The following is a 27,893-nucleotide window of genomic DNA, read 5'->3' as shown; positions in this document are numbered from 1 at the left end:
CAGGAGGTACGAAACACGCTCCCGACTACGCTATGAGCAGATGCGTGAATAGGGCGACAAACGCGCCTTATCTAGGAGAGGCGCCGACAGTTGGCGCCTCGATGGCAGCACCTACGTGTATGGGGAACGTGCAGTGCAAGCTGCGGAGAAGCCGACTTGCTGATGTCGCGCTCGTGTCGTGACGTGATGCGGTCCGCTGCAGCGTGTGTTCACCAAACGATTCGCTGATAACTCGTTTGGTTTCGTTCGCACGGACGGTTTGCGAGCTCCTGTGGTTTCAGTCGGATTTACGCAATGCTCCGACGCGTGCAATCCAGTGTCTAACGTTGATGCGTATAACGGTGCCTACGGACGAAATATAAATAGCAAGTTCATATCGATGCACAATAAACATTCAACTGCTCCTGTGAAGGCACATTTCACTTTCGTGTTTTACCGGTTCCTGTGAAAGAGGGAACAACCACGTTTTTTTCTTTCTCTTTCTCTTTCTAGTCAGTGGACCTCTTTCTCCTCAGGCTAAAGAATTTTTTTTTTGTCAGTTTCTCTGGTCGAGTGCTTGTTTCGAGGTTTGAATGGAAAGTTTTCTAGGTGCGGCCCCTGTGTCGACTGGTGGGGTCAATCTTGTGGGACAGCGACCCTTCATCAAATGCCGCTGCCTGCGCGTGCAGACAAGTTCCTGCCTTTCAAGACGCCCCTGAGTGAGAGGTACAACGACCAAGTGCCGGAGGAGTGCCGTTTTCAACCCGCCATGCTGCTCGACTCGCTCACGAGCTACAAGGTAACCCCCCGTGAACGGCAACCCCATCGTAGGGGGGGCCATGAAGACGAAACGCAAGTGCCGTATTTATTCGAATATAAGGCGAGGTTATTTTTTTTCCAAAATCCGTAGTCTCAAAGTCATACTCTGCCTTATATTCGAAGCTCAGTTATATATGTATACAGAAGCTGACCGATTTTTCGAACCTGAGTGGAATGAAAAATTGTCCAAATAAAAGAGCAGTCCGAGAAATCCGTGAGTCATTACTCCAATGGGACAACTGGTGGTTCCTCGGGAAAATCCGGAATGTCCAGCAAGTCCAAATATTTGGAGTCCGAAAAAACAGTCGGCTACTGTACATGGCGATTTTTTTTGACTCTCCAAATTGCACCCTCGCCTTATAATCGCGACCGCCTTTATGATCGAATAAATACGGTATCTGCTTCATTAAAGAGATTGCTTTGTCCCAATAACAGTGGTGCCAACTTTATTGCAAACTTCCAACAAATAATATGGATATTAACCCTTTCACTGCTGAGTTTTTTTTTTTTTTCTCTCACTGCTTCGCTCCCTCTCCCTTTTCTTTCTTTTTTTTTTTTTTAAGGTTACTGTCATGGAAATTTTGTGCTAGAAAAACACTACAACGCTCTGCACGACATGAAAACGTTTTTATTCCTGAACATTCCTGAAGAAGATGGGTTGAAAGCATGCTCTTGTGGCTTGAATTTTGTCTTCTTCCAGCAGAAATTCCATTCGTCGCGTTTCCTCTTTCTGAATTCTAAGGCTGCAGGGGATCTTCCTCGCTGTCTGCGCTCGACAAGCCATTTAGCTGAGCTGCTTCATCATTGTCACTGTCGCCGGAGTTGGAATTCCTGAATTTCTTCGTCCGTCAAAGTACGGACGCACGTGACATGGCTGGCCGCCATCGCAGTGCTGCCGAGACGAAGGCGATGCAACGCGAATGGTGGAACGTGTGTTCCGTGTTCTAAAATTTCACCTAGAAATTTTATGCGTTGTGTGAACTCTCCATAGATGGCGTGTCACGCCCGCCGTACTTTCTTCTGCCTGATTTGTTCCAGAAGTGCTAGGGATGGAGTTAAAATGGCAACACGAGTATACTCTGTAGTAGCAGGGGTTGTGCAGGCATGACTGCCCGAGTAATCTCGGGAGTGGCAGTGAAAGGGTTAAGGAAAGCAAATGGAGCAGCGGCGAGTCCCCAGCCACTTTCTGGTTGGTCTGTATGGCATCTAGTTAAGTTTGATCATATTGTTTGGGCGCTAGCGTGCGGTTAACAACCCTCGTAACTATGTTTTTAGATGCGACTGCATCTCATTCACTCGCCTTGTCCCTGCATCCGGCGTCGTCGGCGTTGTTGTTGTCCGTCCACACCCCTCCCCCATTCTCCTCGCCGCGTGAGCTGCGCTCTCAGCCGCTCACCCCCTCTCCTCTCCGATAGCGAACACTCTCTCGCAAGGGGCATTGGATTAGATTCGAATGGCTTGGCTTGGATTGGCTTGCATTGGATTGGATTAAAGTGGATTGTGTTGGATTGTGTTGCGTCATAGCCGCGGAAGACGCACTGGCGCCGGCGCATCCCCCCACCGTTATGCGCGCTATAAAACGCGGTGCCTGAGCCGCTCCGCTCCATCATTCCAGCGCCGTTTCTCCGCTGTCCAACGCTGCAACGTGAACCTCCTATGCGTCGCATCTACACAGGGGTTCCCGCGAGGGGAGGTGGGAGTTTTTAGTGCTGGAACATAGGACGTCACTACTGCCCCTATTAGGTCGCTGTTGGGCAAAACATGAAAGTTTGTCAATATCTTTATTTTTTTTAATTTTTTTTTTCCAGTTAAGAAACGAATCTCTTGTAGCTGAAACCGAACCAAGTGAGCTACACCAGATGCAAGTTTTTTTCAAACTGAACAAACTCGTAGTTTGTCTTCATGGTCCCGTACACCGATGCAAGTTTTTTTCAAACTGAACAAACTCGTAGTTTGTCTTCATGGTCCCGTTAAATGTGTTCTTGTTTAGTGGATGGGTGTCATTATGAAGCATTTCTTTGTCCTCCTCCTTCCGTGGTTTGTTTTTGTCACCTCGTCGGTATAGCTGGTTGTCTGTGCTTCGCCGATTGTCTTGGATCGGTTCCCTCCGCTGTGATGCAGTCCGCTACTGTTCGCAGTATCATTTACCTCAAGTGTTCGAAAGCGCTTTCTTCTTAGAGTTGTTGTTGCAGCATTGCTGATGGCAGCTAGGAGGCGAGAGGACTTTCGAGTGGGGAAGCATTACTGGCAGGGCCGAGTTTCTTCACAGTTTATAGGAGGCCTTATTCTTGATCTCTCCTGCAGCTGAAGATGGGGCTGTGGGTCGACCTGACCAACACCAGCCGCTTCTACGACAAGGACGTCATTGAGGAGAGAAAGATTGCCTATTGCAAGATCGCCTGCCGCGGGTGAGTCGCCTGCCTTTGCTGCAGCTGCTGCTGCCCTCTGCGGCCCACTAGAGGGAGATGAAAGGGTGGCGGGAGTCTCTTTCGCTTGCTTTTAAAGGCCAACAGCACTCGAAATTTTCGCTTCTTAAAAACCCTACTTCCGTGTAGTCTGCTCAAAAAGAAAGCAACATGCAAAATACAACAGCTGAAATGCACACGTGGACGCTGCAAGCGGCCAGCAAAAATCGGCGATTTTGAAACCGAAACCGAGGAGAGCGCGGCCATTGCAGTGACGTTGCAGCCGTCCAGCGAGCGACCGCATGGTCACCAGCTTGGGAGAAGGTCTGCGCGCAAGCTCTACGCGTGCACGGGGCAGCAGAGCTCGACCGGTTCTCCCGCTGCGTGGCTGGCCAGAGGAAGAAGCCCCCGTCGGCTGGAACGTCACAGGCGCGTCATGGCTGTTCACGCGATCCGCTGGCAGGTGCAGCGTGGTCTGCGGTGAAGCTTTTTTAAACGCTTCTGCCTGATCAACGAGGCATTTCACGGGGTTGCCACTGGTGTCCCAGCTTATTTGGGGGTACTTGCTACGCATTAAAAATAAATTTGGCCAATGTGAAATTTGAGGGCAGTTAGCCTTTAAGTGCAGAGCACTTAGGAGCTCGCCTTGTCATCGTAGCTGGCTTGCTGGACCCAAGTAGAGCCACACGGCATTCCGTTGTCGCGGCGTAACCCAGAGGCTTCGAAAGCCAAGCGGTTTATTTATTCAGAAGCGTTCGAAACTCGTGAACCGCTGGCGCTTGTCCTACATCTCCGCGTTGTTTAGCGCATAAAAAACTGCAGGTAGGTACATTTGAGGCAAAATATACGTAATTAACCGGCAGTGCCCGTGTTCATTTAGTCAGGAACGCTCGTTGGGTTGGTTTTTATGATAGTAAGCGAAAAAAAGTGGCAGTGCAACGTCAGCACGTGCGGGTGGAAAAGCAAGCACGAAAAGAACAGAACTCCCGCTGGCGCAGTTTCAGGCAGGGGGCGAGCGAGCACTGCGGAGGCGGGAAATTCGAATTGCATTGGGCGGTAGCAGTGAGCGTAAACGGCACCACAGCCCATTATGACGAATCACTGCTCTGCAATTCAGACAGCTTTCACATGGAGTGGAACGGCTTTAATTTTTCACCCCCTCTCTCAGTCACCTTCTCAATCTCATATCTCCCTCTCTCCCCTATATCACTTGCCCTCCCCCTATCTGTCTCTTCCTCTCCAATCCCGTCTCACTTGCCCTCCCCCGTCTCCTTTTCCCTCACTTTATCTCCTCCAACATTTTTCTCCTGCTCCTCTTTTCCCCCTCTCTTTCTCATTTTCCTAGCCATGTCAGTAGTCGGGGCGCTGACATCCTATCCTGCCTTTGGTGGGAGAGGTGCAGAAGACAGAAACAAGGGTTCACAAATGGGAGGAGGAGAGGAGGGGAAGAGAGAGAGGCCACGGTGGTGGCTTCTTGCGCAGGACGAAGTGAGAGAATTATGTGGGGTCTTTGAAGGAGCTCTTACAGCTTGTGTAGGGAATCATCGTAGATGGTTTCTACACACATTTATCTGCTCCCCGAGTGTATTTTAACAGCAGAGCTGTTTTAACCCTTTTCTATTGTGGGCCCTGCCGGGGAAAAAAAAAAAAAAAAAAAAAACGGCTGTTGCAGTTTGCTGTCGGGGTACACTCGACTTGGGTGTTCGAGGTTAAAGTTTGCAGTTTTTTTCACTGCGATGTGCCCGCATTCTTTGTACGCATGAAGCGCCATCTCTTGAGAGAGAAGCGAACTTTGTTTGTTGAAGTTTTCTTCTTTTTGCACTAGGGTGCAGCACAATGTTCTGCTCGGGCATTTTAGATTCCAGAGCGTTCGTTCTACTGCTTGCATTGCTTGCGTTCTACTCTGATGGTGCACTCAACGATACTGACAATTTCAGTGAGGAAGAGAATCGCATGCCTCCATCGGTTAGTGGTGACAGTGGTTCGACAAAAGCAAGTGACAAACACCATGACGGCGGTGGAGATAGATGGCACTGTGCGGATTGTTACTCTGTGAGCTACACATTTTGTCGAAAGAGAAAGCTTTTTTTCCTGGCATCTAGAGGTTTCTCCATTGTCAATAGTTTCATTTGGCAGTGCACACAGCTGTAGAATCATGGCACGAAAGAGCAGCGAATCCTGCAGTACCGCCACTACCTCTTCCAACAGCTGTTGGTGATGCTGAGGGCTCGAGCCTGAAAGTGGGGCGGCCCGCTTGCCCATATGGAGTGCGAGGAAAGGCTTGATGGGATGAGCCATTTCGTCTAGAAGCTCCCAGGCGGTGTAGCAATTGAAAAACAAAGGGAGGCAGAGGGAAACTGTGTTTTTCTGCAAAACCTGCAGTAACAACCCTGGCCTGCACCCAGGAGAATGATTTCAGCGGTATCACCTGCTGCCGAAATATCGGCAAAGGAGTTGCAAGCAGAATGCGAGAGAAAAAATAAATATCCTGCGAGTTTTTCTTCACAGCGCCAGAAACCAACAAACTATTTGCAAATACCGGAGCAGCTGGAAAGTGGGTAAAAGTTGTGGACTGCGGAGGGTCACCCACAAAGGCTAAGCTTTTAGTTCCACTGTTCTTCAGCGTTACCAGAAAAAATACCGAGTAAAAAAAAAAATGAAGGAAACTCACGCTAACGCGTAGGACTTGAAGGTATAGCGAAGCTGTATGCGACTTCCACGACCATCGCGACGGTTCAGGTCCACGATTGAAGCCGATTTGCTACTTCTTCGCTGCCGCAACGATCTTTACTCTGTCATTGTTGCAATAAGTGTGAGCTTATACGTGTGCTTCATTTTTTAACAGCTTTAAGACTGAGCATCCGTGAGCTTGTGCCTCGTGTGGTGTGCCTGGCATTTGCCAGGCATGCATGTAGGCTTCTGCCACGTGAGGAGCTTGCGAAAAATAAGAAAAAATACTGAGTGCATGTGAGCGCGCACCTTGTGAGGAGCGCCCGGCATTGGCCAGCTCGACCTTTGCGAAGACTATGCCCAGTGTTCGTGGCGTGATCTCTCTCATGTGCTGTTCTCCTCGCCACCTCACGTGCGTTCGCGCCTGAAACGGGGTGCACAGATGCCGAGTTTTCATTTGTTATGTGAGGTAGGCGTTATCACTTTTGTTTTTCATGGGGTAATTTCAGTTTTGTGTACCCCTGCATATGGTAGGAGCCACTTTTCTAACTTGTTATATATGAATTTCACCAATGTGTGTCGAGTCCAAATTCACTTCGAGAGGAGGCTGCTTTATAAAGACAACCTTTCTCAACCAGCCACTGCTGTGCATTAGAAGCCACTCAAAAACCAGGAACAGTAGTATTTCAAGTTATACAGTGGAAGGGAGGCTTCCCACACGTGAAGTTGTCTACGTTCGCTGTTGCACATGTGCTGTGCTGTCAGCGCTCAGCACTCAAAGTCTTACGGTTGGGTGCCGAAGGGGGATTAGAGAATTGTACCCACCGGCAGGGAGATGATTAAAAGATGTCAGCTGCATTTTTCGAAATGACACAATGGCGTCATTCCGTAAAATTATGCTTTTGTGTGCATTTTTATGATTGGAAAGGTTTATGGGGGGGGGCACTCATTTTGCGAGGGTTAAAAAAAGAAATCAAATTTTTTACGGCCAATGTAGGGATTGTGTTCATGATTCAAGTAAATACGGTATATCGTGCGTCCGATAGGTGCAGTGTTTGTTTCCATCGCCTACGAGTTATGCGAATAAAGTACTAACTGCTGGGGGTTTGCAGCGCGGCAGTACTGTAACCATGCATGGTCTTTCTTCTCTGTCCATGCAGCCATGGCCAGTGTCCATCGGAGGAACACACAGCAGAGTTCATCAAGGTCTGCCAGCAGTTCATTTCCAGATATCCCCTTTGCATCATCGGTGAGTACACGTTATTATCTTGCAGCAGTCGGGGCAGGGGTAAGTGGGGGAAGGCACCCTTCTGTCTTTCCATGTCTCCCCCATCTTGGCCCTGTGCAAGTTTTAGATGCGACGGCATCTCATTCACTCGCCTTGTCCCTCCGTACGGCGTTGTTGTTGTCCATCCACACCCCTCCCCATTCTCCTCGCCGCGCTATCCGCCGCTCACCCCCTCTCCTCTCCGATAGCGAACACTCTTTCACGAGGGGCATTGGATTGGATTCGATTGGCTTGGATTGGATTGGATTAAAGTGGATTTTGTTGGATTGTGTTGCGTCATAGCCGTGCCACGTTGCGTCATAACCGCGGCAGGGGGTTCACGGCACGTTTCACGCGATGGGAGTATCAACCTAACGGAAACAACAACAGAACCCCCTATGCGTCACATCTACACAGGGGTTCCCGCGAGGGTAGGTGGTAGTAATTTTGTTTGTTTGTTTGAAAGCTAAATTGAAAAAAAGCTTCTTGCTTCTACCTTGCCGTGCTGAGGGATGATTATATCTCATGTGAGCCCCGTGTTCAGGCTTAAGGATGGGGGGAGGCTACCCTCGAACACTGACCTTTTTCGTTTCTTGAGATACTTGCACATTTATTTATGTGTTTAGTTGACAATACTGCGGGCCAATAATTTGCTCAAGCAGGTATGGGTACAAACGTAGAATAGACGACGCAACTTCACAAAAAATGAAAAATGACAAGATGACGCAGTGATAAGAATCATGGAATGCATGTCCCCAAAATTTAGCGAGGGAAATGTTTTTCTAAATGTAGCCACATAATTTCAGCACAAAAATAATTGTACAGGAAGCGAATTCTGGTCGTGAATTTTTTGAGGGGAGAAACTGTACTTGTAGCTATAGGAGCCAATGGATGTTGATGAATGTGACGAGCCCTCCTTGTCGCAAGAGGTTTGACATAGTATGGGTAGCTTTGATTTTTCCTGAGAAGCAGTTATGTAAGAAGGCAATGCGGCAAATTTTTCTGCGAGTTTCCAAGGTCTGAATGCGATTGGCATGCATTAACTTCCCTTCTGCACTTCCCAAATATAAATCTTACGACTCCGCGATTGACTAGTTCTAGTTGCATTTTATCTTTTTTCGTATGTGGGTCCCATATAACTGCTGCGTACTCAAAGTTACTCCTTACAAAAGTGTTATACGCTAAAATCTTAGTACTAGCTGGAACGCTCCTGAGTTTTCTTCTGAGGAAATGTAGCTTACGCATTGCAGATGCTCAGATATTGCAGATACGGGCCCATGATTATGAATCGTTTGTAAAGGTGACACCGACGTATTTGTAATCTTTGGCCTCGGAAGCAATACAATCTTGAATTTTATCAAAATATGTGCTCGGTACCTTTTTTCTTGCTATGCGCACGAGTACAATTTTTTTCTTGTTCGATTTCACACCCCATTTTTCATGCCACCCATCAATAGCAGACAGCACGTTGTAATGAACTTTGATTATCTGGGGATAAAACCTGTTTAAAAATAACTTCATCATCCGCAAACAACCTCAGTGAAACGTCAGCCGGAGTAACAGAAGCTAAATCATTCGTGTAAATTAAAAATAACGAGGAACCAAGTACACTCCATTGTGGGATGTGCTGCACAGAAGGACGCAAGTACGGAATGCAGGCTCCGAAGAAACACTACATACATTTGAAAAACAGCTATTAGCATCAATGTACTGTTTTCTATTCATAACATAAACTTGAACCCACTGTAAAACAAAAACGGGAAGTCCTGTAGATTCAAGGTTTGCCGAGCAGTTTTCCATGAGGTGCTTTGTCAAAAGCCTCGCTGAAATCCATAAAAATAATGTCAGCCTGACCGGCTGCATCAAGAATACGCATTAAATCATTTACAGTCGACAATGCGGTTGAACATCGTTATAAGAGGAATGGATGTAGGAGACAATTGGGTATAAGAGACACTATTCACCCAGATGGATGGCCGCCCTACCTTTCCCATTAAATTGACCTTTTTATAACATACATTTGATGTAGAAGATGGTCGGTTGGAAAGGAAAAGTTATTCTTGAATTTTTAGTCAACAATCTCGCTTGTAGCAGACATTTTAACTTCAGATGCGGTGCCACGAGTTGCCTGCTGCAGTTGCATCCATTGTGGAGCTCGCGGTGGCCTCTCCCGATCGCGTAGCTCCCAATCAAGAATCATCGCAGATGTTGAGTCCGCAAGCCTGATGAACAGCCAGAGCCCACAACAAAAGAAGCTATGCACTCTGGCTATTCATCAGGCTTGTGAACTCAACATGAACGATTCTTCACCAAGAGAAAGCTTGTAGAAGCTGTTGTAAAAAACAGTACAAATACAGCCACGAAGCAAACAAAGATTCAGAACTACTTCAATAATTGGGTGAAAAAACATGAATAAACCTTTTGCAGCGTGATGTAGCATTATTTCATACTTACTTTAGTCGTAGGGCACCTACAGTGAAGTGGGGGGTTCATCAGTAAGTGAAAACATGGTACCCTGCCTATGAGAGGCACAAACTGCTCCCCGGTGTTTCTCTCTTATAAATGGGTTATTAAACTGTAATTGTGTATTTGTAGGCATTTTTTTGTTTAAACCTGTGCTGAGAATCTGACAAGACTTTTTTTTTTTTTTTTTCGTACCGAAACTTGCGTATATGAGGCACAATATGTCCCAACTGCTTACAGCAGCTACTTGAAATGAACATAGGACGGTAATTTTCTACTGATTATCGGCCCCCTTTCTTGTACGCAGGCACAACATGCACGATTTTCCAACTAGAGGGTACTTAACCTGAAGATAAAGAAAGCTTAAGTGCACATATTTGGTGGGATATTGGATAGCTGTCAAGCTTCAAGTACCGTTTCATGATCTTCTGTGATAAGATGTGTGTCCGCGAAAACTGTGCAGTTTTTTTAGTTGCCATTCTAGAATCCTTTGGGGTTCACCGTGTGGTTTGGGTGTTCTGTTGCGAGTACAATCCTCTGGTTTTGTCCGGTGCAGGTGTCCACTGTACGCACGGCTTCAACCGCACTGGCTTCCTCATAGCCTGCTACCTGGTGGAGAACATGTCCTGGAGGTAAGGGCACGACACCCCTGGGGGTGTAAGTTTGCACTGCACGTGCACCTTTTCGGGTGACGCATCAGTAACACAACTACACTCGGTGACAACTTAAGAAGAGCACCGGAAGTTGCTGCTGTGCCTTATCACCGTAGCCCGATGTTTCTCCACGCGGCGCAAGTAGGGCGTTACTGGGAATATTTTGAACATGGTGTGAGCCGTTCCTGCTCGTGATTTTTTGGACTTAATAGGCTTATAAACAACTCCAGTGACGACAAACAAACTGCGTGAGACAAGGCAGACGATGTCACGCATTCATAGCAAACCCCTTTCAAAACGCGCGCGCACTGACGGCACGGGTCCGGCGCTTTGGCGGAATGATACACTACGTGAGGTGGTGCCGTTCTTGAGTTGTAACCGAGTATAGAGCATGAAACAGGTCCTTTTTTTTTTTTTTTTTTTTTAATAGAAAGGTGATATTGGTTCATTTTAGACAGTACTTCAATAAGTGGCACAATTGCACTTAGGGTTACCCGCCACGGTGGCATTGTTGCTAAGGTGTTGGGCTGCTGAGCCCAAAGACGCAGGTCTGGTCCCGACCACAGTGGTTGCTTTTCTGATGTTGGCCAAAAGCGATAATGCTCGAGTGTCGAGGTTGTGGCGCACGTTAAAGATCCCGGGGTGGTCAAAATTAATCCGGAGCCCTCCGCTGTGGTGTGTCTCATAGCCATTGTGTAGCCTTGGCACATTAAGCCCCCCCTCCTCCCCCTTCAAAAAGTTCGCACTTAGGGTTGAGTATCTGTAGCCACATTAAGCCTGTTTGGGTGTTTGGTTTTCAAGTGTTCAAGCCAAGACAAAACATTCTCGCATGCATACAATGTAGGAAACCGTAGCAGAAGCTTCGCAGCCATCCCATGGAGAAGGTTGAACATACCGTATTTTTATACGTATAACCCACCCTCTGCATATAATCCGCACCCCCACTTTGAGCCCGCCGCGAAAGAAAATAAATCCTCGCGTATAGCCCGCACATTTGATACAAGAAAGGCTGCACCAAAGCTACTGCTCAAGCCATACTATCACATACTATGTAGACAGAAAAAGCGTATATTTAGCAAGTACAATGCTCTGACTGCAAGGCGGAAGTCACAATTCACTGATAACATTCAGTTGTTAGAGTGCGCTCGTCCTTGTTTTTTCTTCCTTGTCCCTGTATGTTTTGCGCAATCGCTGCCATGGAAGGCTTAGTCAGTGTTACTGCGTAGGAGCTTCATGGCACAACGCGCATTGTCGTGAAGCTTCACTAAAGGAAAAACCTTGCGTATCACCCGCACCCCTACTTTGCCACTGAAATTTTTGCATTTTTGGTGCGGGTTATGTGCACAAACATATGGTATCTGTGGTTCTGTCCGGTTTGCATGAAGAGTGCGCACCTGTGTGAACGCATCAGTACCACCGTTGCTTCCACTGGGTATTGCTGCTTCATGCGCGCTCTGCTGCAAGTCTTGTGCACAGGCACCTCCCACTTGGTCAGGGCTGAATTGGTTGGGCTTCTTGCAATCAAGCCTTTCTCGCACATCATGGTTTCACCTTGACGCAGACCATCAGGGTGAATTTCCGTACTTTGCAAAGATGCACTGAGAGGGTCCATTTTCAGGGGTGAGACAGCTGCGCATAGTGCGCAGTTTTGATACAAATTTGTTTTCCTGCACCAGGCTGCTCCGAAAGCTTGAGAATTGCAAAAAATTGCGCCAAACTGCTCCAAAACAGTCTGAGAGCCAAGGATTTTATCGCTCCCGCGGCAGTATTCAGTAGGGAAAAATGCTTACTGACAGCATGATTTTTTAGCACCTTCAAGGTGATGCTGTTTGTAAAGGTTTAACTGATTGATCAATCAATACAAAACCCGCATAAAATTGTCCCTAGGATAGTTTTTCCGAAAGTCACAATGTCAGGTGGCACATTCTGAGGGTTTTTGAAGTTTTCCCATTGAAAACCATTGCGAAGTCCTGTAAAAAAATACTAATGTTTACTGAGGCGACAAACTACTTGTTCAAGTTGATGAAAAAATGGCAATTTTCGGAGCGCTGTATCTCCGGAACGACATTACTGGGCGCCACCATCTTGGTGTGGTGGAGATTGGAAAACATGGCCGCCGGGTAAAGCACTTGCTCGTGGTTCAAGCTAGTTCACTCTAGTTCAGGCAGAGCACTCGTCGCAGATTTCTGCCGTGGTTTTTAGTTATGGGGGAGGCTAGGTTTACATTTATTCGTTTGGTCTGTTACGGGAAGTTGTGCGACTCGAAAGACGGAGTTCGTCAAAAACAACGCGGTGCCCGCGAATTCGCCATGTTTCGGCCTTGAGTGTGAGGTGCGGTGCGTGCTTGAAGTGAAATTTCGGACTCATTGCGGTGTTATAACACGCTAAGTTATTACTGCCTTTGACAGCGACCTTGCGAGCGGCGGGAATGGGACAGTCGACACTGCAGAAGGGACGGCGCAGGCTACATCGCCGCAAAAAGTTCTAGCAGTGTCCGATAGCGGGATGGGCTATTATTGCACGCTAGTAATATGGTTCATCTATCTGAAGAGAAATCTAATGCCAAAAAAGAGGCGGTAAACATACCAACGTTACTCAAACTACGATCGTAGCGAAAGCGCACCTTGGGGATTGAAATGGGAAAGCTGGTGGGGTGCTGCGACGACTGTCACTTCGCTTTGCGAAACTTTTGCCATGGCTCTACACTTGTGCATAAAGCTGAGACTTGGATTACAAAAATAATAATTTCGGCATTCGCATGAGAATAAAAATGCCTTACGATTGCTTAGTTTTCCATTTCGATATTTTCAACGGCGCTCCACACTATCTAAGCCTCCAAATTCGAGATTTCGCTGCTCCAAAAACTGCTCCAAAATCTGACTCAGCTGTCTCACCCCTGCATTTTATTTGAAAGAACAAGCCTTAACTCACTTAAAGCCCCCCACTGTGGCCTCCAAGGACATTGTTCTTGCAAAAAAAGAAAACAATATCAGAAACATTGACACATGTTCCATTTAGAGCAGAAAGTTGAGAAAGTTGGTGCTGGGATAACTTATGCATATCTCCTGGCACAGAAGGGTGGGAACACGAGAAAAAGATGCAGACAGGAAAGACGCTAGGTGTCAAATGAATATTACAAAACAAAGCGCGGAACTGTAAAACTGCTGCAACCCAAAGCACATTTCTTCTGCGCGCATCGCGTTACTATGTGCAATTATTTGTAAGATAATCCGAGTTCCTTGTTTGAGAGTGCCAGTGAAGGGGCCTTTGCACGTCTTTCAGCCTCATTTTTAACTTGGTACCCTGGGAATATTTGGTACTCCCTTTCTCTGGCAATTCAAAAGTGAAATGCAGGCCGAATTCGCAAGACTTGAATGTTTTTTGACTCGGTGCCTGTCAAGCAACCCTGCGTGGTCTAAATTAGTCAGCAGCCCTCCCCGGCGGCACGGCCCAGCATAGGGGTTGCTTCAGGGCTTGAAACCTTGATTGGAAATTTTTTGTCACTCGTCACAATTTGAATTGAGGGGAACCTGGTGTTACAAAAGGTTTGATACTCAATTTTACCTATTGGGATGAGAGTTGGGTTGCAGTTTTAATCTTCTCATTGTTATTTTCTTTATTTACCTTTCAGCCTGTTGGAAGTTACTTTTGGGTGCACCAACTATGCCTGATTTTTGGTTTTCTCCCTTTTGTTCTTTTTTTCCAGCGTTGAGGCAGCTGTCAAGGCCGTTGCGGACGTAAGTTGCTGGGGAAAAAAATGCATGATTGCTGTTTTCTCCTCACTACACCTCTCTCATTAAGGCATGACGAATAATAGTGTAGTGGCTGCACTCTTCACTATTCTGCCGTCTGCTGCATTGTAACTGTTAATGTAGTAACCGTCTTAGCGGCCGTTTAATGTTTTACAAATTTTTCTGCACTGGATAAAAATGGGTTTCAGTCTAACAAATTCTACGAATGCATCCTTTATTTTCACTGTAATCAACATAGTTACAACCCGACTGGGTCGCTGAACATTTTAAATCAAGACCTCAAGGTGAAGGAGTTATTTTTTTATTGTCACTAAAATGCAGCTTTGTAAAGGGGAGGAGCTGTATGGCTTCTTCAGAAAACCTCACTGTGGAGGAAAGTCATCTTTGTTTTGGTGTGGGGTCCAAACTTAAAATTATTGTGTATCGGGGGAAGTTAGGAGACTACAGTTATTGGTAGTGCAATAGCAGCTGCTACTCAGCCACTCAGAGTTGGGAACCCGTATTAGTGGAAAATTTTGAGGGAGTAGAATGAGTTTTTTTTTTTTTTTTTTATGAGGTGTCTGCTTCTTTCAGACATTCAGTGGAGTACTCCTCCGTTCTACCATGTTTGCTCAAGCAGTGCTCGCATTTTTTGTTCGCAAAAAGCCGATGCGTAGTGTAATTACAGGATGGAAAATTTTTCGCCATTTGCTTGGGGCAGTGCAAAATCAATGGCTATAGCTTTTCATGAATGAAATTGTTCATTTCTGAGAAGTTATTTTTGTAGAGCATTTTCTGGAAAACCCCATGTCCTCCACCCCCACCCCCCCTCTTGATTACTACCTTAAAATACCGTATTTACTTGCGTAATCCTCGCACCCCTAATGTGAGCCGCCAAAACTTGGATTTTTTGGTTCCTCGCATAATCCTTGCACCCCCAACTTTGCAGGCGCGAAAGTTGCCTGCTCGCGAAACTCGCATGGTGCACGCGCTCTCCAACGCGCGCCCTCCCCCGCCGCCTCTCCGTTCGGCGGAGAGCGCTGGTATCCAAGGCCATCCAGGCGCCCTAACAACCTGCATGGCTACTCCCTAAGAGGCGCCCTAACACGCTACTCACACTGTCCTTGAGCCGGTTTCGCGCATGTTTCACGTGAGCGCAACTAGACGGTGTTCGCGCAGCCCGCTGTCGTGTTGTCGTGTCGCCGTCGTGGTCCCGTCGTTGAGCGGCAGCAGTCAGTGAGTCACTCGCCTCAGTGGTGGATAGCTCGCTGCCGTTTTGAGAACTTTTTGATCTAATTGTTTTGTGCTTGGTGCCGCTTCGCCATGGGGAGGAACTCCAGCTACACTGCCGCTTTCAAATTGAAAACGAAAGAGTACGCGATCGAACACGGCAACCGTGCCGCAGGCAGGCGTCACCGACGCGTCACCGACTTCAGCGTGCGTTACTGGAGTAGGGCACGCACAAACGACGACGAGATAGGGCGCGCGCCAGAAAGCAAAGGCGGCAATTTCATGATCTCTGATCGACGGGAGACTGTTTACGTTATAAATAATAAAATAAAAAGAAATAGCTGCTGTTGGCAACACTGAGCTTACCTATACAAAAAACGACCGCTACATTTAGCGGGATTGGCATACGGCAAATTGGCAACACTGTGCACCAGATTTTTTTTTTCCCCCGCATAATTCTCGCACCCTTAACTTTGCATTGACTTTTCCGAAAAAAAAGTGCGAGGATTATGCGAGTAAATACGGTAAACACCAATTTTAGCGCGTTGGAGTTATGAAGCTCGTGATACTGTTTCAAATAAACTGAATGTATTACTTAGTACATCGTTATATTTAACCCAAAAGAACCCAAATTTCAGAATGGTTTTACCAAAATCCAGATTTCTCTCCGGTCGGCAATTTAGAAAAAATAGCACCCCGATTTTTACCCCCAGATTAAAAAAAAAAAAAATGTCAAACCCGAAAACGAACAACCCTACTCATAGCATGGTGTTACTTTGGCACGTTAAACCCCAAAGATAGAATTTTTTTTTTTTTTCGACCCTGTGCACTATGGTGAACGGTGCCTCCTCTTTCCCACCCCACAGGCGCGGCCCCCTGGCATCTACAAGCAGGACTACTTGCAAGAGCTGTTCAGGCGGTACGGGGATGTCGAAGACACCCCCCCAGCTCCGCCAATGCCAGACTGGTGCGATGGTGAGCTGAGCTCAGTGGCATGCTTCTCTGAGAACCAGTGCAGCATTGGCTGCTTCTCTGCTCTGTGCGGCCAGTTCGGTGCGGTTGCACATCTCAAACTGGTGTGTTAGCATACCGTATCTACTCGCATATAACCCGCCCCTGCATATAACCGGCAAATGAGCCCTGTCAATGGGATGAGAGGGGCTTAGTCGCTGTTACGGCTGTAGGGGGCATCGCGGTACACCACGCGTTGCGGTGAGGCTGCTGCAAAGGAAATACCGCGCATGTAATTCGCACCTCTAATTTACCCGTGAAATTTGCGCATTTTTGGTGCGGGTTATGCGCGTGAAAATACGGTACATTCACAAACATCATTGGTACGGTGGTACCAGCTGATGTGGAGTCGTACGTGCTTGGCTGGTAGCGAAGATTTCAAAAATGATTAAGTTACGATAAAATTCGCACTACCGATTTATTTTAGCACCATTTTCATTCTCACAAAGGAAAAAAAAGAGGGATAGATTATTCTTTGTGGCAGTATTAAGAGTTAAGGGGAAGGGGCGACATTGGTTTTGGGGATACTTTTCTTTGTTATTTTTTACCTATTCGCCTGCGACTTCCATATTCAGTGGGTGTTAATGTCTGCGGCACCTGTGGGCTTAAGCTGGTAGTCCTGCAACGCATTATGCCATCCTGTCTGGGCACAATTTTCTTGTTATTATGCCTAGAAAATGCTAAAATATTTGATATCCCTTTGTGCGGTAGAAAGACCAGGAGTGCTACTATGTACTATACCACAGTGGTAATTTTAGGTTTATTGCTGCAGAGCCTATAATAGCCATATTAAATGTGAGCTCGGCAAATATGAATACTATTGCCTAAAAAAAAAACTGCACAAATCTTTGCATTGGCTAAGAGGCCCTTTGTATTTTTGTAGTTTTATTGCACTATTGAGATTTGACTAGTTTTTTTACTCTACACTTTTAAATGTGGCAAAAATTTTGTGAATCTGACCAGTACATCCCAATGTGGGGTACCCAACAGGTGACCCTGTTAAAAAAAAAAAGGAAAATGGTTCCGAGAAAAATATAAATTTAGGAAAATTTGGTAGAAATTACATTTAGGGGATTTCAAAATGCGGCGGCAGCATTGCAAATGCTTAAAATACAGCTTTAATATTTTGCAGGTGTACATTCTTTGGGACTTAAAGAGTACGAATAAAATTAATACAGAGAATTGACCCTTTTTTTCACTAATTTTCGGTTCTCAAGACCAGTGCCTTATGCTAAGGCGTTATGCACACTGAAGAAAGTGTTTGGTACAACTTAAGGATAGTAATAAATGTTTCCCTTGTGCCTCATCACCAGTTCCTCTGTGCAACATGAAGAGTGTGTTACTGCGAGCATTTTAAACAAGACACAAATAAATTCCATGATTTTTCACCCTTAATCCGCTTATAAACTACTGAAGCAGTGATGAACAAACCTTGCTAGAGGGAAAGCAGAGAATGTCACGCAGTAATCGCAGTCTCCCTTCACAATGCGCGTGCACGTCGACGTACACGTTTATAACTTCTGTGGAGTGATACACTACGTGAGCTGTTGCCGTTCTTAACTCTTACTCGAGTATAGAAGTGGGTGTCTACTACTCTTATCACCTCTCTATTTGAGGGAGCTCGATCTTTGTTGCCACTACAAGGTGAGAGGCATCTGAGGGACATCTCTGTTTATGCAGAGGACGAAGATGTCGTGGACGACGACGGGGAACCGCCCGGGGGTGGTGGAGACGACGGCACCACCGAGGCTGAGGATAACCCTCCCGCCCAGAAACGGCGGAGACGGGAGTTCGTCAAGAAGGTCGGTGCCGTTCTTGGAGGCAGTCATCGTTTCTTGGGGAGCTCCGCAGGGGAGAATTGTGTTATCACTGTGTGCCTGTCCGCCTGTTGGCCGAAAGGATTCAACGCAATAAGTCTATGATCAGCACCTTTAAGCGCGAAAAAATTCAGACGAAGGACATGAAGGACAAGGACAGGCACCTGTCCTTCACGGCCTTCCTTTGAACTTTTTCAATTTTTTCTCAAATTTTTTTTTTTATTTGTGAAGTACCGCTTTATAGTAATGTGGCGACTGGTCTTCTGCAAATGGGAGTTGAAAAGTGCAATCCTTGGGTTGACAAAGAACGTCATGGCTCCCGACCATGGGAAAGCGCTTCTGTTTTTGCACAAAAACCTTTGAAAAATCAAGGCCTCTAAAAAAAATTGATATTCGATATTCGATTTGATATTTGGCTTTTTTTACAACTTCGATTCGATATTGGATTCGAAAGTTACTATTCAGTATTCTCACACCTTTACTTTTTTATATTGTTTTTTTATTGGCTTTTTTTATACACAGCCAACCAACCGTGGAACATCTGTTCCATTAAAGGCCAACTGCACTCAAAATTCTGAACTCTTGAAAACCCTACTTCCGTATAGCCTGCCGGAAAGACTGCGAGATACAAAAATTGGCCGAGTATCTGCTTCTTTCGTTGCAAATGCCGTCAAAAGACTATAGTCTTTATCGGCTTTTGTGAAGTAAATGCCTCCCTTCACTTTCCCACTCACTTCTCATGTTCCTCTTGCGTCGCGCTCCTCCCAAGGTAAAGACGCCAAAGGTTTGCTTAAATCATTTTAAATTTCCCGCATTCCACTGCTCCATGCCGGGTGTCTCGATGCGAACGCTGCCGTACGGCGAAGACGCACGTTAATTGAGGCGCCCTACTTCAACGTTTATAGAACCGCGTTTCCCTACTCCACATGCGTTGCAAGCAGAACGTGGAACCTATCAAGTGGAACCTTGCGTAGCTGTTGCCGGTTGATTTCTTAAAATGGCACCAGAACTATAGTGGCGCGGGCGACAGCAGGCGACGGCGGAGTGAATTCTTTTTCTGCAGTTGACGAAGTGTTTAATTTCGCAAAAGTCAAGCATGTTTGATTTTTTTATAAAGGAACACTGCAAATATCACTTCTGTATTGATTTGTTGTCTCTTATTTGCGTAATGTCTTGCTTTTCTTCAACAATGTTGACAAGTATGAACATTACACCGGACATAGACGGGCAGATTTAGCTGTGACTATATAAGACTATTGTGCAGGCATTGTTTTGCTTTGGCCGGGTGGCTGAATTGAGTCACAGACAGACAGACAGACAGACGTACAGACAGACCAAAATTTCTTGGTTTAAGTAGCCCAAGAAAGACTATCGTCTTCAAAATATGGCAGCTGAAATACGTGCGCACATGTTGCAAATGACCAGCAAAAATTAGAGATTTTGAGACAGAAATTGAGAAGAGCGCAGCCATTGCGGCCACGCTGAAGTGACTTTGCAGCCGGCCACTGAGTGGACAGGAGCGGCTAGCCAGCCAGAGCAAACCTGTGTGCAGCACCTTTGCATGGGCGACAGCTTTCGGAGAAGGGCGCCAAGCACCACTTGACCGGTTCTCCCAGCTAACCGGAGGAAGAAGCCCCTGGCTGGCTGGCATGCCATTTCCGCTTCATGGCTGTTTGCGCTATCTGCCAGCTGCTGCAGCATTGCCTGCAGCAGAACTATTTTAAAAGCTTCTAAATGATAATGAGGAATTTCTACTATTCACGTCCCAGTTGGTTCAGGGGTACGTGTTGTACATTTAAAATAAACTTGGCCGAGGTGAAATTTGAGTGTGGTTGGCCTTTACAGGGGTTGTATCATTCAACCGATTTCCATTTACCAAAGTTCTGCTCTATAAATAATTTGGAAAGAAAATGAAGTAAACTCTTGGTTTTGTTTGTGAATTTGTAAGTGAGAAAAGCGCTTCCAGATTAGAAAGCAGACTAACACTGCGAAGGATTTGTGAATACTCACACTGTCCCACAATGTAGGGCTCAATTTGCATCTAGTAATGTGTGAGCTTGTTCTGAGTCTGGCTGACCACTCTAAGCAAATGTGACTGTCTTCTAGCATGTGGCTGCTGAGGTCTCAAAAAGCAGTGAGTGAGTGGACATTGATTTCACTGAGGTGTACTTTGACGGTTCTTAAATGGACAGCGAAATGATTTTTGGGGGGGGGGTGTGCTCGCTATCCCGAATGAAGGGGCATCACTTAAAACACTTTTAACCTAAACGGTTTCTCTGAAAGGGCCCTAGAACATTCGAAAGAAAGGGAATTTTTGATGTGCCAGCCTTAAGGAGGCTGCCAAAAGAAGTGCTGGCACCCATGTCAGCAAGCCGCGCAGAAACCTACTTTTGTCTGTATGCGAAATGAAAAGTGATATTTGAAAACTTGCCCCCAGCTACAACAGTGTTAAAATGCAGTCTTCCCTATTCCCTTATGTGGTTTTTGAATCACGCATTGAAACCAAAGCGAAGCTGTTAAACACTACATGGTGCCACCTTTCGGGTCTCAGAAAGCTTAGTGCCGAATCGAAATTATTTTCACCAGTGTATTATGAATGCCCCGTGGTTTCCCCCACTGTATAAGACTCTGGCTTTCAAGTGAGCTTGAGGACATGGGCTCCACAAAAAGCAGTGGGCTGTCCCTCTAAACCTTCGTTGGTGATGAACGTGACTTTGCCATTACTGTGGCGGGGGCTTCCTGATTGTAAATGGTATTTGTTGAAAAGTTTAGTTGTCAATTTCGTCGCTTGGCGACACTGGAAATGGCCACAGACATAGTTGATTTGCTATGGACATGGCACAACTTGGGCCACTGCGCCCGCACGCTGAAGAAAAGAAAAACACTGGCGTGCGTCGTCTGCTCCGTTTCAACCTGATTCTCAATAGTGGTGTCAACAGAGATGTTATTAATCCCACTCACATTGGACTGGAGGCAATACTTTGCGTTCGGTGAGGTACAGTGCAACACAGTCATGTGCATGGCACGGACAAGTACCGCCATCCTGCGGAGCCCGACATAAGGAGTGACGGCGCACTCACACGGTTGCCTGCATGCACGCCTCGCCAGTGAATACAAGCAATAGGCAGGGAGGTTGCAGTGTGAAATTCCTGATGCCGCTGAGACTGAAGGTGGGTGTCCCCTCTCTGCACATCCCCTCCACCTTGGTGTACGCAGAACCCCACCTTCATGGAAGGCGTGCCCGGCGTTGAGCCTGTCACGGACCCGGACAAAGTGGCCACGGTTCAGCGGAAGTGCCAGGACCTGTGCAATTTCAAGGGGTCAGTCTTCCCTCGGCCCTTGCTGTGGCTCTGTACTTTTGCCCCTCATCCTGCTCTCTTTCTTTTTAAATATTTTCCGGCCAAGAGCTTTAGGTGTTTCATCAAACGAGAAAAGGGACCGTAGTCTGTCGGCGTCAACACTAATGGTACCAAAATGGCCGCTGCTGAAAACAGAGAATACATTGGGTTCATTTGGGATTCGATACGAGGCAGAATCTTGGAGTCTCACTAAGAGGGTTCAACTTAACTTGAGGACAATTCAGCGGGCAATAGAATGGAAAATGATAGGTGTAACATTAAAGGGACACTGAAGAGATATGTAAACATTGCGGGATTACTAGCGCAAATTGTAGTCCGGAGTCCCCAGGCCATGTTTCGACCACTGTCCTCCTCTCTTTACGCTCGCCCATTTTCTGTGGCGTTTTCGTGTGACGTCAGGAGGGGATGAGCTGGCAATTGGCTGCGCCACGGCTGCGCTACTGCACGGCTCCCCGGCCGACAGAGTCAGTCGGCCCAGCGTTTCGTCTGCCGGCCGCCGGCGGGTCGTCGCAATCAAGGAGGTTAAAAAAAAAATTGCTTGGTCGCAATTCGTTCGCTTAGTTGAAACGAAGCCAGGACACGTTTGTGAATGGAAGAATGTGCCTTTCTTTACTTGGTTTGTTTGTACACTGTATCTAGCTCCAAGTCAAGGTCGCTTCACACAAGCGCTGCACAAGCGCACATGCGACGCTTCGCTGACTGGTACGCCAGTAGGAAAATATAAGGCCTCTTGAAGGCGGGAGAAGAGTCAGCGAAGTCAATATAGGTACTAAGGAAATAAAATCAACTGATATTTTTACCGCACAGCGTAAAACTAGGGCGCGGGAAGCACTTTTTTGCGCTGGGCGAACAAGCACAGCGGTCAGCAGCACGACTACGCATCTGCGAACGCTTTTCCGTCTACGAAATGCAATTGCTAGACGTGAGCTACTGTGGAAACTCGGGCGACGCTTACTGCACGATCGCAGTACAACAAATAGTCACCTAAGCTGCTTGAAATGCCAAAACTAAATAAAAGTGTAAACCGGTTATACAATATATACCCTATATTAGCCAGGCCTTCACGTCCCGCTCCGTGGCTCAGTTGTCTGGGGCGTTAGGTATGTCACCGCAAATGTTTTGCAAGTCACGAGTTCGAATCCCCGCGGGTAAGTGCTTTTTTTTTTTTTTGTAAGTTCACTTTTTTGTTTTCCGCCGATGTTTTCTATATTGAGTTCACCTTTTTTTGGGCCGCAACGTTCATGGCTACACGAACTAGTTCACAAAACGCGCGCAGGCTGGCACTGGCGCGCTAGCGAGTTCTCGTTGGCGTGCTGTTGCCATAAGCACCGACTGCTTGCAGGCAGTGGGCACAGGCCAGAATGAACAGACCCTTGGCCTGGTGCGAACACGCTTTTTACGATACAGGCATGAGGGAGGCAAGCTCCAAATATGGGGGAAAAGCGCATGACATTTGGGCGGCTGCGGGTACGCGGAGGGCGTTCATGCACTGCGTAGGTCTCGGCTAGTGAATGCTACGACTACAAGCCGTCCTGGGAGGCTTATCTTGTGCATTTTACAGCCGACAACATGGCAGAAGCGCAGTGCGATGATTACTGAGATATTGAGAATGCCCATCCAACAACGCCATTGGTTATGTTTTACAGAACCGAAACCGAAACCGAAACTTGTGTGAGTGCTAATCTTGGGCATCGTCCAATCACGGCGCCCCTCCTCCCAACGTCACAGCCTTAGTTGGTGCGGCCGCCGCAAACCGCGCATGGTAGTTTTTCTTCTTTCGCGCTTTGTAAAATAATTACCGATTTGTCAACCGAATAAACGATGAAAAGTGTGCTAATTTGAGCCAGTCTACGCAGTGCAAGCAAAAACGGGAGCTTGACAAATTCACTTCAGTGTCCCTTTAAGGGGCAAGAAGACAGCGGAGTGGGTCAGGGAACAAACACGTGTTGATGACATATTGGTAGAAACTGAGAAGGAGAAATGGACGTGGGCAGGGCATGTGCAAAATAACCGTTGGTCATTAAGGGTAACAGAGTGGATCCCCAGAGAAGGCAAGCGTGGCAGGTGGCGGCAGGAAGTTAAGTGGGCAGCAAAGAACAATAAGTTTGTGGGGATAAATTGGTCACAGTTAGCACTGGAGATTAATGGAAGAGGCCTTTGCCCTGCAGTGGGCATAGATAGGCTGGTGGTGGGGATGATGACAGTGGTGAGAAAGCTGCGCATATTGCGCAGAGTTGATACAAATTGGTTTTGCTGCGCCAGGCTGCTCTGGAAGCTTGAAAATTGCAATAATTGCGCCAAACTGCTCCAAAACAGCTGCTCCTGTCAGTTTCAGTGGGGAAAAATGCTTACTGACGACATCATTTTCCAGCACCCTCAAGGAAATGCTGTTTATGAAGGTTTCATTGATTGATAATCCAATAAAAACCTGCATAAAATTGATCCCGATATAGTTTTTTTTTTTTTTTTTTTCAGAAGTCATAATGTCGGGTCGCGCATGTTATATTCTGTGCGTTTTAAAGTTTTCCCATCGAAAACCATTGAAAGTCCTGTAGAAAAAATACTTGTGTACTGAGGCGTCAAACTGCTTGTGCAAGTTGATGAAAAAACGGCAATTTTTGGAGCGCCGTATCTCCAGAACGACATTACTGGGCACCGCCATCTTGGTGTGGCAAAGATGTGAAATCTTGGTGTGGTAAAGATGTGAAAACATGGCTGCCGGGCGAAGCAGTTGCTTATGGTTCAGGCAGAGCGCTTATTGCCGATATCTACCTTGGTTTTATTTATAGGGTTGGCTGGGTTTGCATTGTCATTTGATCTGTTGCAGGAAGTTGTGCGACTCGAAAGACGGGAGTCATACGGGAGTTCATTACTCTGCCACTGAAATTTTCGCATTTTGCTGCAGGTTATATGTGCAAAAATACGGTATTCGATAGTCACTGGCTTTCACCTTCGTAAGCACATAAGCTAACAACTTTCGGAGAAATTTTTTTAAATGAGGGTTGCATTAATGCTTGTATGATGCTAGCTTCGACAAAGCAGCATTGGTTCGCGAGATTTCATGGGAAGTGCTGCCTTTCCAAACTTCATCTGCTTGAGTCCTTTGCACCTTTTTTTATTTTATTGTGTCTGCTTCATGAGAGACCAGGGTATTCTGACTGATTTCATTTTCGTTGGAAATTGAATGCAATGCAAAACCATTTTAGAAATGAAAGCATGATATCATCATTTTAAGGTTCGCGTGAATTACAGAGGACTGGGCATTAGGGGTCATGTTTTTTTTTCTTTTTTTTTTCTTTTTTGTCTTTTTTTCTAGGGGTCGTGTTTTTTTTCTTTTTCTTGAAGATTGTTTTTTTTTTCTAGGCCATTTTGTATAAAACGAGCACTGCAGGCTAACTTTCACTATGCTTCTTTATTTTTTTTTATGTAATGTCCTTTTTATCAGAAGGACTGTAGCGGATATTTCCTAACACACTTGCAAAATGAAGGTGCATATTTTTCATCTTTTTTTATTGGTAGGGCAAAGTTCCCCTTGTTTTAAACATGGTATGTGCGTCATGTCGAGCCAGCTCTCTTCGAGGGTTAAGCTTTTTGCTGTAAATGTTAAGATGGGGTAGGTGGTTCCTTATGAACTATGGGATTTAGTTATCTCTTTGAAAAAAAAAAATTTCTTCTCCATTTTCTTCAGGAGGAAAAAAATTGACTGGTGGTGTGTCTATATTCTTTGTTTTCTTTTTATGACTGTTAAAGTATTTACAAACAGAAGTTGCATACTTTACTAGTATATGCATCATAAGGAACATCTGTGCCAAATTTCATGTACCATGACAGCTTAGAGAAAAATAACGTGCATAAACTCTGCGAAATGGACAAAAACATCAAAGTGAGAAAAACGCCATTGAACGTACTTCGATAGATTCTGAAGTTCTTGCTCTAACAACGTGAAACTTGGTAGGAATGCAGCTTGGAAGTGTCAAAATTGCCTCAGCTAGAACTCCCCTGCCATGCAATTAAAAACACTATCAAAGAGTCAATCTTTGTATGCAATAAAATGGCTGCAACCAATTGCTATTTGAGATCATGTACCCAGTGTGTAGATCGGATGATTCTAAATCGACTTGACGTTGTGAACTACGTCTGTCGTGTGTGTTATCTCCATCGGTCCACCACACTGTACCACTTTGCCACCATTTGCAGCTCGGGTTTCCCAGGGAGCCAACCTGTGTCCATGGACAGGATGAACATCATGAAGCTGGCCGAGAAGGCGTACAAGGTCAGCTGGAAGGCCGATGGAACCCGGTACGATGCCGCCGCCCTCCTTTCCCATTCACTTTCTTACAGCGTCTGCAAGGGAGGAAACGGATGCTGCAACCAGAGTTACTTGAATGCATGCCACTTGCGAAACTCCCCATAGGCGTGTGTATCAGAAGCCAGTCCGCAGTTGGTCCCGCTACGCTGGGGGCAAAGCAAGCATGGGGTGGCTTGCCTGCTGAGGTCAGTTGCTGGCGTGCCAGACAGAGGATAGCGGCACTGCTCCTGCTTTACGCGAGAGGGGGGCTTCCGACAGCCTAGCAGCTATCTGCACGTAATCAGCTCGGTGGGCAGCGATACGGTAATACGCCTTGCCGTTGCACAGCAATACACTTTGCACCTGCATTTATTCACCCCTCCTCCGTAACATGCTCTTTGTGCGCAGGTAAAAAAAAGATAGCCATTGGTGTGTCTGTTATAGGAGTAACATGATGTTATTGCGCATCATTCTTTTTTTTAAACATTGTGTTATGCTTCCAATGATATGGAAATATGCGGGGTTATTGTTCTTGCCCTCCCGTGGTGTGTTGGGCCAGATTTCGCTTCAACGAAATTTTTTACACGGCCCGCCAATTTCGTTGTAGCGGGATTCGACTGTAATGACATAGTAAAAATGGTTAGTGATTGATCTTCGCCCGTGCGCAGTTTTTGCCTTCAAAAAGAGTCATATGATAGCTGAGCCACCGGGGCTAACCAAAGCTGCTTGTCAGCATTGTACGAGCAAGTAGCTTTGTAAATCTGAACCAGCTCGTTTTTTTACTGGCAATGCCGAGGATTGCTACTCCAGCAGTTATTCTGATGCAAAAATTTCTGTAGGATGGTCTACTTCATCTCGATTGAAGGCAACGCGATGTCCGAATTGAATTAAATCCATTAGCTTGGAGAAACTTTAGTGGAAGTTCTTCTGTGGAAACAACCATGTGAAGCACGACGCTACCACGCACATTTTAAGGCGGGAGGTGGGAATCGGAGCAAACTTTTTATTTTTTTGACATGGAGTAATGAAATTTGGTAGGTGCATTGAAAAACACTCCAAATGGTGAAATTTGAAATTTCATGATGATACCTTCAGTAGTTTTTGTGTTACAGAGGTGTACATGTTGCCCGCTCGTGGAAAGCCTAGCAAGGTATTTACGTATGGTAGGAAGTTCAGAACACTTTTCAATTGTAGTCAAAAGAACACTACAGGGTATGACATTCTTCGAATTTTTTTACACCCTTCATTTTTTTTTACAGAGAACATTATTTTCACCTGTACCCAGTAGTATACAGCTGACTCAGCCGTAAATGTCACATAAAAAAATAACTAGGCCCTAAAATGAAAATCCGAGAGTGTCATACCCTGCAGAACTCTTCAAGGATCAAATTAAAACAGACAGTGTCAAAATCCGCCCAGTGGTTGGCATGTTATCCTTTCCACGAGCAACGAAGAACTCGTACAACGCACTTTTGAGAAAACGGCTCTTAAAGTTTACGAAGACTTCACGATATTTTAAACTGCACCAGCAGCATAGTCCTTGCTGTCCTTGCTTGGGGACAACCTCAAAGACCTTTGCCCTTCGATTTGATGCATCTGGGAGGCCTTCCTGGCCAATTGAAGGTTTTCATGTGCAGGCCTTCAGATGGCAGAAGCACCAGTTTTACACCTAGTGTACCACAAAGTTCACTATGGGCTACTAGGGTACCTATACTTTACTTGATGTATGCCTAATGCATAGCTGTCTCCAAAATGAAGAGTAAGGCATGGTTTTGTTTTATATGAATGTGCCAGCAGACTTTCAGCAGATTTCTGGGTGTCATAACCTTGCTGAAGCTACAGCTTAGTACATGAGGGTGTTCAGTGTAAAAAAGTTATATCTGGGCATCACAAGCATAAGATGAGCGATTTGAAAGCAGAATATAGTTCTTTTACACAATTACAGGGGTGAGACAGCTGCGCATATTGCGCCTTTCTGATACAATTCCATTTTCCTGCGCCAAGCTGCTCCAAAAGCACAAAAATGGCGAAAATTGCGCCAAACTGCTCCAGAAGAGCCTCAACGGCACGGATTTTAATGCTCATGTCAGTTTTGGCGGGGACAAAAGCCTCCCGCATCCCGGTCACCGCTTTTATCGTCGGTCAATCGCAAACACAGAAATGGCACAAATAGAAAGACTGAAACGAAGCAAGCGATAGCT

The 27,893-nt window shown here is 46.1% G+C and overlaps 1 protein-coding gene across 1 annotated transcript in view; it reads left to right on the top strand.

Moving 5' to 3' along the window:
- Mrna-cap (RNA guanylyltransferase and 5'-phosphatase mRNA capping enzyme) overlaps positions 1-27,893 on the top strand; it is a 62,232-nt gene that overhangs the window by 7,479 nt on the left and 26,860 nt on the right. The window contains exons 3-11 of the mRNA XM_077696099.1: positions 669-778; positions 3,103-3,206; positions 7,034-7,122; positions 10,160-10,235; positions 13,963-13,993; positions 16,084-16,192; positions 17,909-18,030; positions 21,262-21,365; positions 25,602-25,703. Coding sequence (XP_077552225.1) covers positions 669-778; positions 3,103-3,206; positions 7,034-7,122; positions 10,160-10,235; positions 13,963-13,993; positions 16,084-16,192; positions 17,909-18,030; positions 21,262-21,365; positions 25,602-25,703 — 847 coding nt within the window. The remainder of the gene's footprint in view (positions 1-668; positions 779-3,102; positions 3,207-7,033; positions 7,123-10,159; positions 10,236-13,962; positions 13,994-16,083; positions 16,193-17,908; positions 18,031-21,261; positions 21,366-25,601; positions 25,704-27,893) is intronic.

This window comes from Haemaphysalis longicornis, unplaced genomic scaffold (assembly GCF_048455015.1).
Source record: "Haemaphysalis longicornis isolate Haplotype H1 unplaced genomic scaffold, Haemaphysalis longicornis Haplotype H1 scaffold_18, whole genome shotgun sequence".
Classification (NCBI taxonomy): domain Eukaryota; kingdom Metazoa; phylum Arthropoda; class Arachnida; order Ixodida; family Ixodidae; genus Haemaphysalis; species Haemaphysalis longicornis.
Note: the sequence above shows the minus strand (reverse complement) of the source record. Positions and strands in the feature narration are given on the sequence as shown.